The 13,345-nt window shown below is 38.1% G+C and overlaps 3 protein-coding genes across 5 annotated transcripts in view; 2 read left to right on the top strand and 1 right to left on the bottom strand.

The window, feature by feature from the left end:
* The window catches only part of LOC6044648 (protein singed wings 2), a 35,237-nt gene extending 31,557 nt beyond the window's left edge, over positions 1-3,680 (top strand). For both annotated transcript variants that reach the window (XM_038266308.1, XM_038266307.1), the window contains exons 3-4: positions 2,581-3,071; positions 3,131-3,680. In XM_038266308.1, coding sequence (XP_038122236.1) covers positions 2,581-3,071; positions 3,131-3,517 — 878 coding nt within the window. In that variant the 3' untranslated portion in view covers positions 3,518-3,680. The remainder of the gene's footprint in view (positions 1-2,580; positions 3,072-3,130) is intronic.
* Positions 3,681-3,722: 42 nt separating this feature from the next.
* On the bottom strand, positions 3,723-6,280 carry LOC6044647. The gene is made up of 4 exons (XM_001862094.2): positions 6,085-6,280; positions 5,676-5,933; positions 5,440-5,597; positions 3,723-5,379 (listed from the first exon to the last, which is right to left on the bottom strand). The coding sequence occupies exons 1-4, from the start codon at positions 6,128-6,130 to the stop codon at positions 3,985-3,987; spliced, it is 1,857 nt and encodes a 618-aa protein (XP_001862129.2). The 5' UTR covers positions 6,131-6,280; the 3' UTR covers positions 3,723-3,984.
* Positions 6,281-11,514: 5,234 nt separating this feature from the next.
* Positions 11,515-13,278, top strand: LOC6044646 (probable aminoacyl tRNA synthase complex-interacting multifunctional protein 2). 2 transcript variants are annotated; one of them, XM_038265440.1, is made up of 5 exons: positions 11,515-11,616; positions 11,678-11,918; positions 12,202-12,411; positions 12,472-12,706; positions 12,766-13,278. In XM_038265440.1, the coding sequence occupies exons 2-5, from the start codon at positions 11,805-11,807 to the stop codon at positions 13,146-13,148; spliced, it is 942 nt and encodes a 313-aa protein (XP_038121368.1). In that variant the 5' UTR covers positions 11,515-11,616; positions 11,678-11,804; the 3' UTR covers positions 13,149-13,278. The 2 variants fall into 2 exon arrangements, with proteins under 2 accessions (XP_038121368.1, XP_038121367.1); XM_038265439.1 differs by having other exon boundaries at positions 11,678-11,966.
* Positions 13,279-13,345: the final 67 nt, after the last annotated feature.

The raw sequence follows: 13,345 nt of genomic DNA, 5'->3' as shown, positions 1-13,345 counted from the left end.
AAATATTTTTAGAAACAGCCACTCACGGTCACTATTTTTAAAAATTGAAAAACTGCCATAATTTCGCTAAAATCAAACTTTCGGTGGCTTTATCTTGAAAACGGAGCCCTTTATCAAATAATCTGTAAAGTATTTTTCGATTGCAAATTCAATTTTGCATTAAAAATTATGTCAAACTTGTTTTTTCATGAAACTTCGTTTTTATCCAAAAATCACTATTTTTTCAAAAATTAATAACTCGGCGGCAGATTTTTTGACCATGTTTCTCTATGGCTCAAAAGTTGCGGATTTTTGTCCCCTAAAACATATCAAAAAATCTCGAAAATAAAAAAATACATATTTTGGGAAATTGAATTTTAGTGAAAAAAAAGTTGATTAAAAAATCTGTAATTTTTTTTCGTGTACCTATGTTTTTCTCAATAGTCCTCAACAATACCTAAAACTTTGCCGAAGACACCAAATTGATCAGAAAATTCAGTCAAAAGTTACAGCTGTTTGAATATTTACATACCATTTTTGTATGGACAGCAGCCAAAATTGTATGGAGACTTGTATGTGTGAACCAATAACACAAAATAGCCCCCACAAAGTTTGAGTCAAATAAAAAAATACAAAAAAAAATGGTCGAAATCGGCCGATTTCGTAGAGAGTTGCTCAATTGGACAATTCATGACACTTCGAGAATATTAAATTAATGCTTTTAATCAACATTTTATTAATTTTAGTAAACCAACTTTTTCAAAAAAAAAAAAAAACAAAACAAAAAATGTTCATGAAAACTTCTGTTTGAAGTACAGTCCTCTCACATATTCGGAACACCCACAAATTCGGAACACTTTTGTAATAATTTGTCAATATCAAACAAAATGCATCTTTTCTGTTGACCCTATCATTTTTAGGACCTTTATTTGGACATTTTCTTGCTATTTCACTAGTAAAAGTAGTACTTTTTGGACAAAAAAAAACCTTATTTATAGACTATTTTATCCAGAGCAGCAAAACACTGCCTCCAAATTGCCTGTTCCATAAGTGTGGGATGTTATTGTGCCTCCCACAATTGTGCAACACCTGAATTTAACTTATATTTTCACACAAAAAAAGTTATCAGACCATTCATAAATATTACTAAGCTTGAGTTTCATTGGTTCCAGTGTGTGAAGTCATTATTTTGTAGAAAGTATGTACTCCTGGAGTATATCTAAAACGTTAAAATTTACAATCGATCGATACATCAATCGAAAGATCACAAGAAAAGCGTTCACATGAAGGTTAAAGCAAATCATTATGTTCAACTATCGATTTTCTATGATTTTTCGAACATTGGCCCATCTGTATACCGTTCCGAATGTGTGGGATGACTGTGCTTCGAACAATTCTCTACCACAGCCAGTACGATTCCTTACCATTACGTATTAAATTTGTACTTTGACGGTATTTTTTTTTGTGTTCAATTGAATTGAATTTTATACAGGTTTTATTTGTAAAAAAATGTCAAATCAAAAGTTGCTGTGATGTTCTGTTTTTTGGAAATATTAAAAAAAATATGGAAAAAAAACATATTTAATACAATTTTTTAAAGTCAAATTAGATTTGCAATCGAAAAAAAAAATTTGCCGCCGAGTTATGAATTTTTGAAAAAATAGTGATTTTTGGAAAAAATCAAAATTTCATGCAAAAAAAATTGACGAAATTTTTTAATATAAAATTGAATTTCAAATCGAAAATTACTTTACAGATTTTTTGATAAAGGGCTCCGTTTTCAAGATATAGCCACCGAAAGTTTGATTTTAGCGAAATATTTGCAGTATTTTGATTTTTAAAAATGGTGACCATGAGTGACCATTTTCTAAAAAAATGTTTTTAAAGGTTCAGAAAATTTGCTGCGATGTTTACTGCAAATATTTCGCTAAAATCAAACTGTAAATTGCTCAATTTTACATAAAAAAAATTGGTCAAACATTTTTTTGCATAAAATTTATGTTTATCCAAAATCACTATTTTTTCAAAAATTTATAACTCTGCGGCAGTTTTTTTGACCATGTTTCTCTATGACTCAATTCAATAGTTGCGAATTTTTGTCCCCTAAAACATAACAAAAAATCTCGAAAATCAAAAAATACGTATTTTGGGAAATTGAATTTTGAAATGCATTTTTTTCCGTGTACCTATTTTTCTCAATAGTCCTCAACAATACCTATAACTCTGCCGAAGACACCAAATTGATCATAAAATTCCTTCAAAAATTACAGCTGTTTGAATATTTACATACCATTTTTGTATGGACAGCAGCCAAAATTGTATGGAGACTTGTATCAGTGAACCAATGACACAAAATAGCTGCTTTGGTCATAGGGAAGGCCTCCACACAGTTTGAGCCAAATAAAAAAAATACAAAAAAAAATAAAAATGGTCGAAATGGTTTTTTGTAAAACATAAGCTTTGATATTTTTTTGTTTGTAATTTTTTAAGCATACGTCTCAACACATTTTTTAAGTTTTTAATGTCTGTTATACGTACTTCCAACTCAGTTCCAAATAATCCCCGAAGATTCTCCCTTGTGCCCACTTTGCTAACCCGCAGGTAATCCCTGGAACTGCACCAACGACATGATCTGGCTGCTGGAGGAACGCAGCGGCTTTTACGCGGACAAATCCCTGCTGGTTTGCAAAGACTGGAAGTACACCGGTCGGCCGATGGTGACGGCCATGGAGTACAAACGAGTCCTGCGCGAGCACTGTCGAAGCCACGAGGAGATTCGCAACTGCACCTGCCGCATTTCGTACCTGCGGTTGAGCGACAGCGGGAAGGCCTTTCAACCGATGGTGACGGTCAATTGTACGGGGAAGGAGTTTTACAGATTGCCGAGCTACCTGCCGCCAAACACGACGGTTCTGCACGTGGCCAACAATCGGATAACCGAGGTGGAGCTGCTGACGCGGGTGGAGCTGTACATGCAGGTGAAGGACATTTACCTGGACAACAATAATATCACTTCGATTGACATTTTGGAGGACAGTGAGTGGTTGGACAATTTCCGGATTTTGAGTCTTCGAGGGAATCAAATCAAGAGGGTGAGTGGTTGTAATTTTAAATTGACGCTGAAAATGGTTAAAAACAACTTCCATTGTAGATCCGCGTCTACACGATGGAACACGCGCTCCAGCGGAATGCCCACGTCGGGATGCTGTTCCTGTCGGACAATCCGTGGCGCTGCGGGTGCCGGTTTGCCACGCGAATGCAGGAGTTTCTGCGCAAGCACGAGTCGGTTGTGGTGGACTCGCGCAACATCACGTGCTACACGCTGAACGACGAGGGCCACAAGTCGTTCCTGCCGGTGATGACGCTGACGCCGAACGATGTGTGTCGGGAAACGGAAGACAACCGGGCGGCCATTTACGACGTGATGAGCATTGTGTTTGCCTCGTTGATTGCGTTGATTTTTACGAAGCTCGCGTACGATTATTACATCTATCGCAAGTACGGGAAGCTGCCCTGGTTGATAATGAAGATGCCCTAAAAGTGTGTGTTTGTTGCGCCCCGAGATGGGGGAGCGAAGGGGATGAACGTATAATTGTGATATGTAGTTATAGTGCGTCGCCAGGCGGAAGTTATCTCGAATCATTTGTACTTAATTAGTTTTGTTTGATTGCTCTGAATGCATAATGATCTGTTAAGTTAAATTTGGTGTGATATTTAGCAATAATTTAAGATGACAGGCCCACTTTTTTCAAGAGTAATTTTCTTTATTCCTACTCGATGCATTTTATAAACTATTTGTCTTAATTTGCTTTACAATTCAGTTAAAAATGAAAGTTTGTAGAAATTAAACAATCTTAAATTGCAAGACACTGATTCACTTATTTAGAAAAGGCACGTTGGCGTAAAGATTTGGACGGATGGCGGCTGCACCCAACGATACCTGGACGGTTTCTTTATTACACGGAATGATGAGATTTATGAAGTTTTCTGTGAATTTACTCGCGCTTAAAACAGCAACTTGAGTAGCAACGCGGCCAGCGACACCACGAACGCGTTCATCGTTCCGCCGAGGCTGCTTGGCACTCCACTTCGGTAGATCAACCAGGGAAAGACCGTAATGTAGTTCTCACCCTCCTGCCAAGGGTTTTCACCGTCGTCAAAGTGCATCGGACACTGGTCCCGTTCACGTTCGTACTCGACCATATCCAGCGCCACGACGGCCCCCTCGGTGTAATTCCACGACGTTACATCCTGCCTGACGTCGCAAAAGGCGCCCGTGGCCTGGGACATCAACACTCGGTTCAAATCGGCACGCTGATAAACCCAGCAACGGTACTTGGACAGCGGATCCAGGTCGTCGTACGTTACCAGGTAGGATTTGAGATTCTCCTGCCAATAGCCAATGCACTTCATGCGGTAATCCGGATCGCTGTAAATGTCGACCGGTCGTCCCAGGTGGTCCACCGACAGGCAGTAGTTGGCATCGATTGCCATCTCCTTCTGGTCTGTATCGCAAACGGAGAAATCGGAAATATTCTGCTTGCAGCGGATATCCGGCCGAGGACTGAGCGTCACACCGCCGAGAATTCGAGTCTTGAACGGAGACTCTCCCTTCTGGGTGAAGTTAAACTTTCCGGCCACCGGACAACGTACCGGCGTCGGTTTTGCGTTCAAGAACAAGTCGTACCGCCATTCTTCCCTGTTCGGGAACTGCACCCACGAGCAAACCGTGCTAAAATCGTCCTTGATGACGGCCATTCCCTTGCGGTACCGAATCACGTTGTGATGGCGCGGAATAAAGTCAAAACACACGTAATCCTTCTGACAACCATCCACCGTCAGTCGAGCCGTCATGATACGACTGTCCCGCTGCTCCCTGCAAACGTAGATCGTCCTCCGGAATCGAGCCCTATCCGGGTAGTACGTCTCGATAATATGTGTCTCGTTGACCTGGACTTCAGCGTCGATGTTGGCCGTGTTGATCCAATCACCGGTGAAATTCTGCGGGAAACGACAACCCGGCTCCACAACCTCACTCTTCACCGGTGTAACGCGGTACCGCTCCGGAGACTTTTCCACCGTCTTGAGCGTGTTACACTCGGCCGTGATCGACCCACCAATGTACAAATCATCGTCACGATTCTTCAAGAAACACCGATACTTTTCATCCTCTCGAGACTCCTTGGTGTTCACCACGGCAAAATAGTGATTCTTACCAATGAACCAGTCACCCAGGCAGCTGTACTCGACCACGCCGTTGAACGTGCCATCCATTCCCTGGCACTGCCGATACGTTATGTTAAACTTTTGGTTCTGGATCAAAAACTGCGACCCGGGCGTCTGGCAGGACTGGATACGCGCGTCCGGACTGTCGCACTCGCCGGTGAAGCGGAAGCGGTTCTGAAAGTTAGATATTCCAATAAAATATCAACACAGACACGCCCCAATTAACCCACTTACCTGGTACGCAAAGTGCCACACTCCTTCCAGCGACGAACGACAGCTCATCGGGTGGAAATTCTTGTTGAACAACGTGATCAGCTGCTGGTCCTTGCGCAGCGTTCGACAAATTCGCTCAATCGTAGGCTGCTCATTCCTGTCCAGCGTAATGCAGGGCGCTAGAACAAATAAATCAAACCGGTTTAGAACACCATTGCCGCGTCCCAAAACCCCCCCCCCCCCCCCAATCAACCTACTCTCAAACTTCTCGAAAACGTTCAGCGTCCGGGGAAACGCCTTCACGCAGGAGTAGCAATCGGCACCCTTCAGAATGAAGGTATGATTCGAGCCGACCTTCTCGCTGTCAACACACTCGGTCCACACGCGCCCCTGCGTCGGACCCTGCCGCTCGTAGGACCGCGCATCGATGGTCGTGGCCGTGGGCTCACCAAACTCCCAACTGAACCAGGTGCCCTGAAGGATCTTCGGAATAACACACTTCCGGGCGGCCGACGCTGTAATCGAAGAAAAAACAGAAGTTGTTTATACGCGCTTTGTCTCGCACACGACACCGTGAATGCTCCTTAATTTCACAAGAGGGAGAAACAACGCAGGGCGTGTCTGGTCAGGCGTTCAAAATTTAATTCGTCGATTTTCCGCACTTACCAATCCCCAGCGTGGCCAATAATACTGTCAACAGGTGCAGCTTCATGGCGGGTGCGCGCTGCGCGTAAATTAAACTACTTTAAAACGAAACACTAAACGAAAAATCGACAAAAACCGAGGACCGAATTCAATGGCATTTGTGTTTGCACCTGAAATTCTGAATCACTCCGCACCTTCGTCGCCCCTCATTAATGACAGTTGCAAGTGCTTGAATGGGCCACAGACAACAGAGTGGGCACTTCATGATGATAGAAAAGCGTAACGCCTGTGGACGGAACTGGTGTTTGATTAGTCCGACAATGATGTTTAAAGGCTGGTATGCTGATCGGAAGGAACGCAAAACTCCATATAAAAAAACGCCCAAGAAACGGTCAAGGAAAGGGTCACGAAAAGATTTTTCTTAAGCGGTACGCAGCTGAAAAGTAACAGAAACGGAAAGATTGCGTTTGACGTTTCTTCGCGCGGTGCTTATTTAAAATATGTTTTGATCGAGGTTTTGATGAAAAAATCAAAGAATTGCCATTTTCTTTTTTGAATGCGACTGATAACTACAAACGTTTAAATAATTTTGTATTGGATACACGGGGTTGGGCACATGGCTGATCCGTAGCGCATTGGATTTACTTCCGTAAATATTTCGTAAATATCGTAAATACAAGCGTAAATATTATTTATCTGCACGACATTCGGAACAAAATTTTGTTCAGTGTGGATAGTGACAGTTCAGAACTGTCACTTGTTTGTTTCCTTCATTTACAAACTGTCACCGCTCCAATCCAGGACCGTCGATGAAGCGGTGACTGCCGGCCGAACTTCCACCACCGTCACAGTCGTGGAAAATTAGCTTTATCGTTGCTAGCAATTATATCATAAATTTATGCTTAATTTTAGTACCCAATTGGGTCCTAAAATAGGGTCCCAGTTCTGATTACATTTTTTTCCTTTTTAAGCTTAAAAAATAAGACAAAACATCATTTAACGATGGATCAACTATTTATGCTCCCCTTGGAACGAACTGTCAAGCAAAATGCTTTCTGTCAGAAAGGAAAGTGAAGTTAATTTTAAAAAATAATTAAAACTCAATTTTAAATCCTCATGAGTCATTCCAATAAAAAAAATAACCTTAATTATTGCAAACAATAATATCACTAATTTAGCTTAATTTTATGACCCAATTAGTTTTAAATTACTGATATTATTGTTCTCAACGATAAAGTTTATTTCTAGCAAAACATTGTAATAGGGCCGAAGCCGAAATGTAAACAAAGAGTCTATCCTGCTCGTTCCTAATGTAAACATCAACTGACGTGAGCGAAGATGGCGTTCGAATGGTGAACGTCTGGAAAGTCAAAATCGCGCAGTAGCACCAACATAAGAAAAAAATGGGGCTGTCTTGCCACGGCACCCTTTTTCGTAATATTGGTACCACTGCGTGATTTTGACATTTCGGAGGTTCACAATTCGAACGCTATTTTCACTTAAAAATCTGGATAATGACCCTTTATACGACCACAAAGGTGTCAGCTGTATTTTTAAATCAATTGGGTCCTAAATGAAACTTAGATTGCTGATATTATTGATTACATCGATAAAGCTTATTTTTCTGAGTACAATGACCCTTTGTACAATCAGAAAGAGTTTCAAATGGATTTTTAAATCAATTTTGAAAAATTTATCTCGCGGTCCATCTTGACAGAAAAGGTCCTATTTGACCGCTCGTTCCAAGGGGACCATAGTTAATCTATCGAAAAATGTTATCTTGTCAATTTTTTTTTTGCATTAAATGGAAAAAAAATGATCAGAAATGGTTTTTGATCGTGTTTTTTTACCGTTGTAGATAAACATTGACATAGGGCTTTAGGGCATCTCCAGCGCTGGGGTGCAAATCAAATTTGCACCCGGCTCATGAATACCGAGATCAAATTTGCCATCTTGAAAAAACTCCGTCATCCCCACCGCTAGGGTAGCAAATTTGCCACCGAAACAAGCCCACCGCGGGGGGCAAATATGGGTTTTTATCATTTTTTGCTCTCGCTTACCTTCAAAATCAATAATTATGTGTTGATTCATGCCTAGAAATGCTAAAAGTTTATTAAACTTTTTAATCCTATTGAAAATTTCAAAGAATTTCATTTTTCGAAAATGTCGAAAGTTAAACCATTTGCTACCCGATTTGATTCCCACCAAATTTGCTCTCGAGTTTGCCCCCGAGTCTCCCACCGCGCGTAGCAAAGCAGGTATCAAATTTGATCTCAAGTTCATCTGTAGAAGAAAAATATGTGTCGGTACCTGTCGGGTACTCATTTTCTGATACCCGACAAGTACCGGCAAGCCGGGGGCAAAGTTTTGAATGCGTGTTTCGGAGATTTTTGTATATCTGCTCTATGTATGAGATGATGTATGATTCAAAAATTCAAAAATTCAAAAATTCGAAAATTCAAAAATTTTAAAATTCAAAAATTCAAAAATTCAAAAATTCAAAAATTTAAAAATTCTAAAATTTTAAAATTCTAAAATTCTAAAATTCTAAAATTCTAAAATTCTAAAATTCTAAAATTCTAAAATTCTAAAATTCTAAAATTCTAAAATTCTAAAATTCTAAAATTCTAAAATTCTAAAATTCTAAAATTCTAAAATTCTAAAATTCTAAAATTCTAAAATTCTAAAATTCTAAAATTCTAAAATTCTAAAATTCTAAAATTCTAAAATTCTAAAATTCTAAAATTCAAAATTAAAAAATTCTAAAATTTAAAAATTCAAAAATTTAAAATTTCAAAAATTCAAAATCTAATCTAATCTAATCTAATCAGACCCTAGCGCAGCCAATCTTTCGAAGGGATCCTGGAGAGTGCCTTAGGTTAGATGACGCCTAGCACTCTTCTTGTCATTTATTAACATTTGTAGTGCGCCATTGCATTAGAATGCATTGAAACATCACAAGCGTTAAAGCGGCCAGGCCTACTGCGTAAAGCCATATCGCAGAGATGACTCGTAATTGGGTTGAGTTTGAGCACTAAGTGTTCGAACAACAACACAATTCTGAGTCGACAGGGGAGGAAGAAGCGTGGGGACACACCACCATACGCTCCGAGATTTGGTTGTATTCGTTGGGAGCACCATGCTAAGAAGGTTTGGTACTCCATGACCCTCTGGGATGGGACATTGTATTTCCACGAATGCCCTGGACACTTTTTTGCCGTGATTATAGCGCCACAACTCGCTCTCTGTAACAGTATTCCTAATTCCAGTCCACACTCACCAAGTCGTCATGGCCTAGTGGTTAGCATTTTTGCTTACCAATCCAAAGGACGGAGGATCGAACCCCGCCTCGAGCGACTTTGATTTTTCGTTCATATTCATTATTTCAAATTTATGTGTTCTAAACTTTCTCGTTGGGAGCAGATGGGCATCGAACCCAGAACCATTCGCTTACAAAGCGAACACCGTAACCAGTCAGCCACGGCCGCTCCTATTAAAATTTCAAAAATTCAAAAATTTAAAAATTCAAAAATTCAAAAATTCCAAAATTCTAAAATCCAAAAATTCAATAATTCAACAATTCAATAATTCAATAATTCAATAATTCAAAAATTCCAAAATTCAATAATTGAATAATTCAAAAATTTAAAAACTTAGAAATTCAAAAAAAAATTTTTTGAAATTTTAGAAGTTTTGAAATTTTTGAAATTTTTGAATTTTTGAAATTTTTAAAATTTTGAAATTTTTAAAATTTTAAAATTTTTTTAAATTTTTTAAATTTTTTAAATTTTTTAAATTTTTAATTTTTTTTAAATTTCTTAAATTTTTAAAAAATTTTAAATCTTTTAAATTTTTTAAATTTTTTAAATTTTTTAAATTTTTTAAATTTTTTAAATTTTTTAAATTTTTTAAATTTTTTAAATTTTTTAAATTTTTTAAATTTTTAAATTTTTAAATTTTTAAATTTTTAAATTTTTAAATTTTTAAATTTTTTAAATTTTTAAATTTTTAAATCTTTTAAATTTTTAAAATTTTTAAATTTTTAAATTTTTAAATTTTTAAATTTTTAAATTTTTAAATTTTTAAATTTTTAAATTTTTAAATTTTTAAATTTTTAAATTTTTAAATTTTTAAATTTTTAAATTTTTAAATTTTTTAATTTTTTAAAATTTTTAAATTTTTAAATATTTTAAATTTTTAAATTTTTAAATTTTTAAATTTTTAAATTTTTAAATTTTTTAATTTTTTTATATTTTTTAAATTTTTTAATTTTTTTAAATTTTTTAAATTTTTTAAATTTTTTAAATTTTTTAAATTTTTTAAATTTTTCAAATTTTTTAAATTTTTTAATTTTTTTAAATTTTTTAAATTTTTTTTATTTTTTTTTTAAATTTTAGATTTTATAATTTTTTTTTCCGTGCTTGATTTGATTTTTCCGTGCATAATTCCATTAAAAGCGGTAGCAAACAGACTGAATACCGGGTAGCAAAATGAAATCCCGAAGAACTGAGAGCAAATTTGCTACCGCGACAGCTACCGCGATGGGGTTGACGTCGGATGCAAATTAGCTTTGCTTCGATGTTTGCACCCAGCGCTGGAGATGCACTTAGTACCCAATTAAAAAAAATACTTCGTGGTCCATTTAAAATCCTTTGTGGTTGGATAAAGGGTCATTGTACTCAAAAAGCAAGCTTTATCTTAGTGAATAACATTGCCACAATTTCAAGTTTAATTGGGTACTAAAGCCCTATGTCAATTTGTGTAAACTCCGTGTAAAACGGGTTCCAAACTAAAAAGTGACCCCGTTCGTTTGACAGCAGTTGGTGTAAAACCATCGGGGTTTAAGTGTACAACGGTAAAAAGCACGATCAAAAACCATTACTGATCACTTTTTTCATTTTAATGCAAAAAAAAAAAATGACAAGACAACATTTTTTCGATGGATCAACTATGGTCCCCTTGGAACGAACTGTCAAGTAGGAGCTTTTCTGTTAAGAAGGACCGCGAGGTTAATTTTTCAAAATTGATTTAAAAGTCCATTTTAAACTCTGTGTGGTCGTACAAAGGGTCATTGTACTCAGAAAAATAAGCTTTATCACTGTAAACAATATATAATATCAGCAATCTAAACTTCAATTTAGGACCCAATTATAAGACCTTCAGCTAATAGAACTTCGGATAATCGAGACTTCGCAAAATCAAATCTGGAAATAATAAATTTACAATAATACAATTTTTAAATTCGAAAATTATAAATTCTAAAAAAATATTCTTAATTCTAAAATTTAAAATTCCATGATTAAAATTCAGAAATCCTGCAGTTAGAAAACTGCATTATTTAAATTTATAACTGTCAAGAGTTAGCGAGACCTGACTGTACCCACATTGATTGCATCAGCTTGTCGGACAAAGTTTGTTTCGACCTAAATGTCAAAATCCACAAAAATGTGGCAACTGGCAAATGAGCTGTCACACAACGTCAAACGGGCTGAAAACGTGAAGGCATATTCGTCGGCCGTGCTGTGGACGTGATTTATTTTGGCTAATCTTCAAGTATTTCGCTGAATTATGGTATTATTTAGCATTTTATCACTATAATGTTGTACTGTTTTAGTTTCAACCGGATTAACCAAACCCCTTCCTGGTTGTGCTAACCGAGCCACCGAGCTCTGCACGAATCCTCGGACCTCTTTCCCCTCAACCTGAGCTGCCCGGCGTAGGAGGAAGAAAACGAATAAAAAATGTATGCTCTCAAGCCGATCTTAAAGCCGGTGGAAGTAGACCTTCCGTCCTGTATGTACTCAATGAAACCGGTCATCGGAAGTGCCAGTCAGCAGTCTGCCTCTCAGAACTCGGTATTTATGGATAATTTGACCGAAAAGCTAAAGGCTTTATTTCTCCAGGTTTTGTAGAAACTTTCGTACCATATTTCTATTCTATTCTTTTTAAAAACACTTTCATTTGCCTCACAACGCATCGTTTCCGTTCTGTTATATGTCCTACACACGTGTACCTCTTCGTCAATGATTTTCTGTTCATTTTGCTAACCTGTGAATGCCGACTAAGCTTTTCTAATTATAGATCCGCAACTCGCTCGTTGATGCACCGTTTAATAATTGCTCCCACTTTTTGCAATAGAATGATCAGGAGACTCTGCAACTGCTGGCGGCAAAACAGGACAAGGTCCTGAAACAACTGGCCGAGCTGCGCGAACAGCTGGTTTCTATGAAAACCGAGCTTAATCTGTGCAGCAAACCCGCTCAGCCCGCTGCTGCTGGTAGTTCTGGTCCTACGACAAAATCGGCCGCGAAAGTCGCCTCGAAGCCGCAAAAGATTGAACCAATCAATGTAAGAGTTGCGCTTTGGAATTTTAATTGAGCTAAAAATTTGATGATTTTCTCATTTTAGCTCTCCTACCTGCAAGATTTCGTGGTGAATGCTTGTCCAACAAATATCCCTTACGGATTGCTGGCGCTTAAGAAACTATGGATCAACAGGTTGAATCTGCAGGTTGAATGCTTTACGCACTCGACTGTACCGAAGCTGAGTGAAGAAGCGCTCAATTTCCAAAAGGTCATCACAAGTCTCGAACCGAAGATTGAAAATCTGCCTCGTCTCAAAGTCACTCTCATTTGGAAGAATGGTAATTTAACAAACAGCGTTAATTTGTTGACCAAAACTAAAAACATTTCAATCTTCCAGTTGGAACCTACACCGAAATGATAACGTCCCCCACCGCGTACGTCCCCATCTGCGGCGAGGTGAACATCCTGCGCTTCCTGTCGCGCTGCGGCCCCAACGAGTTCAACTACGAGCGGCAGGACGACCTTACCGAAGCCGATTCCATCCTGGACACGTGCTACCTCCTGATCAACAAGCAGAACGTCAAGGACAAGAAGCAGGTGCTGAAAACGCTCAGTTCCAAGCTGGGAAAGGTGTCCTGCTTCGGGGGGAGCGGCACGATCTCGTTGTGCGATATTGCGGCGACCAGCGCGATCAAACAGGTGCACCAGGTTCTGGCCAAGGACATTAATCCGAACATGGCGAAGCTGGTGACGCGAGTAACCGCCGAGATTGGCGCTTAGAGCAATGAAGCTGTTGCGCAAATTAGCATTTTTTGGATCGCGGATCACGCTTTCGAAACTCTGCCGACACACACATGTTAATGTAAGCTTGCAAAATTGAACAGAATAAATGTTGGAAAACTCTATTCGATGTTATGTTTTTATATCATTCATGCGTTTTTCAAAAACAATGCAGTTTTTCATCTTATTATTTTCTG

This window comes from Culex quinquefasciatus, chromosome 3, assembly GCF_015732765.1.
Source record: "Culex quinquefasciatus strain JHB chromosome 3, VPISU_Cqui_1.0_pri_paternal, whole genome shotgun sequence".
In the NCBI taxonomy this organism is placed as follows: Eukaryota; Metazoa; Arthropoda; class Insecta; order Diptera; family Culicidae; genus Culex; species Culex quinquefasciatus.
Note: the sequence above shows the minus strand (reverse complement) of the source record. Positions and strands in the feature narration are given on the sequence as shown.